Source organism: Papilio xuthus, unplaced genomic scaffold (assembly GCF_000836235.2).
Source record: "Papilio xuthus unplaced genomic scaffold, Pxut_1.1 DF826938.1, whole genome shotgun sequence".
Lineage (NCBI taxonomy): Eukaryota > Metazoa > Arthropoda > Insecta > Lepidoptera > Papilionidae > Papilio > Papilio xuthus.
In genome coordinates this window covers 2,577,402-2,580,144 of record NW_013531711.1, presented here as the reverse complement: position 1 = coordinate 2,580,144, position 2,743 = coordinate 2,577,402, and the positions used below count along the sequence as shown (strand labels likewise).

General features: G+C 30.5%; 1 protein-coding gene across 1 annotated transcript; it reads right to left on the bottom strand.

Moving 5' to 3' along the window:
* Positions 1 to 651: 651 nt before the first annotated feature.
* On the bottom strand, positions 652 to 2,658 carry RpS19a (Ribosomal protein S19a). The gene is made up of 4 exons (NM_001312564.1): positions 2,630 to 2,658; positions 2,043 to 2,113; positions 1,750 to 1,959; positions 652 to 861 (listed from the first exon to the last, which is right to left on the bottom strand). The coding sequence occupies exons 2-4, from the start codon at positions 2,111 to 2,113 to the stop codon at positions 681 to 683; spliced, it is 462 nt and encodes a 153-aa protein (NP_001299493.1). The 5' UTR covers positions 2,630 to 2,658; the 3' UTR covers positions 652 to 680.
* Between the last annotated feature and the right edge of the window lie 85 nt (positions 2,659 to 2,743).

Genomic DNA, 2,743 nt, shown 5'->3' with positions numbered 1-2,743 from the left:
AACATCTTTGACTTTGACAGCTTGACACTGACAAATGTCAAAAAAATTACAGATTATGTAAACATGAAGGTTAAACACAAATACAATATTCCAAATATGGAAATAAAACTATATTTATTTATTTATATCTTTGAAATAACTTGTTATTTAAAAACCTGTAACATCATGCTTACATTATCATAACTTCTAGATACTCGAGAAATCACAAGTCTCATAAAACTGCTATGCAATGATTTCTAAATAAATAGGATTTACGAACCTAACAAAAATTTAAAATCAACTCACGGTTTAGAAGCAGATTAATAAGATGTAGGTATAAGGTATAAATGAAAAATAACAACAAATCAATAAAAAAATGCCTTTAGACTAATATCAAAATAAGGCCTAAAATTCAATAAAAGGTAATGTAACCGTCCAGCGTTAGGAAAAAATACATAATTCATCCATTATTTCGAATTTTCCTAATTTTTTCATGTTTTTGCATTGTTGTTTGATTATCTGGATTAGTACTTGCTTTCAATACAACTTGTCATTGCTTCTTCTAATATGCAATGACAGCATGAATCCCACGTAGCCAGCTGCATAGAAAACTTGTTTTTTTTTTAATTATCTATGTCATTATATAAACATTCGGAATAACACAAAAAATAGTTTATTTTTAGTTTTTATTTATCATATAATTACAATACAATCACACTCTGCTTAGCTTGCTGCCTGGCTTTTTGGCGGACTTGTGCGGCGATTCTATCGAGATCGCGTCTGCCCTGGACAGTGAGAATGCGGCCACCATCTGGCACTTTCTCCACTAACTTCAGGGCTTCGAGAGCCTGCAGTGCCTTCCTAGCAATGCTACCTGATGATCTGTGAAATATTAAAAGTTATTAAAAACATTTAAAATTTTCTTGTTTCCTTAAACATAATTGAAAGAACATAGTGTTGGAGAATATCAACTAATTTTACAAACTACCTATAATTTCTGGGCCTGGAGTACATCGCAACCACATTGAAAATTTCATTACAATTTTTAGAGATATTCATAGGAAATTACATGGGCATCACTATGGCAGGATATAAAAAGTAGAACACCACACTTCGCTGCAATATTTCCAGTCTAGCTTGTAACGCACATTTATGTCCATCATAACTTTATACTTTAAGCTAAGATGTTCTATACAATATTATGTATTTTGAAAGAAAACAAAAATCGAAGTATTTTTTCATACTCAAAAATGCAATTAAATAGCTCATTAAATTAAGCAATAAATCCAGTGCTTTAATTATTTTAATCTACTTTGAAATATTGTATGTTAACCAATTAAATAAGATTTCAAACATCATGGACACTGATCGGTAGAACCTACCCCAATATTTTTGAGATCAAAAATATTAACTATTTTTGACTGTCTGCTTCATGTGGAATGCTCCTAACCTTACTAAAAATATGTTTCTATAAATAATTTCTATAACTTAATATATTTGTATATTCAACAATATGAAACTGTATAATTACTACACAGGTTCAATACAATTATCTTATAGGAAGTTCTCGAATTACACTTTTTACTTTAGACATAAGTATTGGACCTCAAATATTCTGATTCTTCTCTAAGTACCCTAACAATAATTGATCTAAAATAATTAATAACTTGTTTCTATTTCCTAATTTCAATTTAATAATATCTATGTTAATTTATTTCATGTAGGATTTATAAATAATTGAATTGTAGACTGAATTTAAAATTGAATTACCTGCAGAAGTGTGATGGGGTTACTCCATTACGTTTACGGCCTCCAAATATTTTAGTAACAGTTTTTACTCCGACTGGTGAACGAATGTAAACATGACGCAGGACAGCGGCACAACGGACATAGAACCAGTCAGGATCATAAGGTGCTAACTCTTTGAAGCGACCAGTCTTCACCAGATCCATATGCTCTGGAACCTTAACTTTGCCCGTCCTGAAAAAGTAACAAATAACATGAAATTTGTATCAAATTTGAAAATTTTATTTGTGATAATATTACAAACAAAAATTACGTACTTTTTCAAGTGGGCAGCCACGGTCTTGACGACCTTGTCTTGTTCGACATCCTTAAGAGTCACGGAACGCATCTAAAAAAATTAAACACAAATTCAGTTTAATTTTTTGGTTTCCTTTAAAAGTTGTTAGGTTGCAGCTAAGAGACGATAGCCTAGAAAATAGATTTAAATATTGGTGTACAACTATAATTCACTTTTTAATCTCTAACAATTTCTTATTACTTTTGAAACCTAGATAGGTACATTCATAGGTTAGGTTGCTTTTCACGGAATTTGTTTATAGCAGTTGCATGTAGCAAAAACTTTCTTTTTACTTTCAATAAAGCAACACTAAGGTAGCATATTGGGTATATTAGGGGTCAAAAATAATGAAAATATTATCAGATATTATCAGATGCTTGCGAGGTCTTGACTGACGAGGTACAGAAGCATGTTTGAAACACTGACAGAACACTAACATTTTAAAAAAATAAGTGGATGTTAAGTTATAATGATTACCTTACTATTCAAACTCACTTATATATCACGAAAACCTTTATTATTACTGAAATACTTTTAAAAACCATGCGGAAAAACTTAAAGACTCACCTTGCCTTGTGTTGGCAACCGGAAGAAAGAAGGAGACAACTAGTTCAGTGTTAACATATAGAAAAATCTAATTATTCGAAAACAGTTTTATATCTATGCTTAAAATAATAAAAT

Bases quoted from the DNA above. Each gene is read 5' to 3' on its own strand.
- RpS19a (NM_001312564.1), bottom strand. From the start codon at position 2,113: ATGCGTTCCGTGACTCTTAAGGATGTCGAACAAGACAAGGTCGTCAAG. The intron at 1,960-2,042 runs GTACGTAATTTT...TTACTTTTTCAG, and splicing joins GTGGCTGCCCACTTGAAAAA to GACGGGCAAAGTTAAGGTTC. The intron at 862-1,749 runs GTAATTCAATTT...AATATTTCACAG, and splicing joins ACCCCATCACACTTCTGCAG to ATCATCAGGTAGCATTGCTA.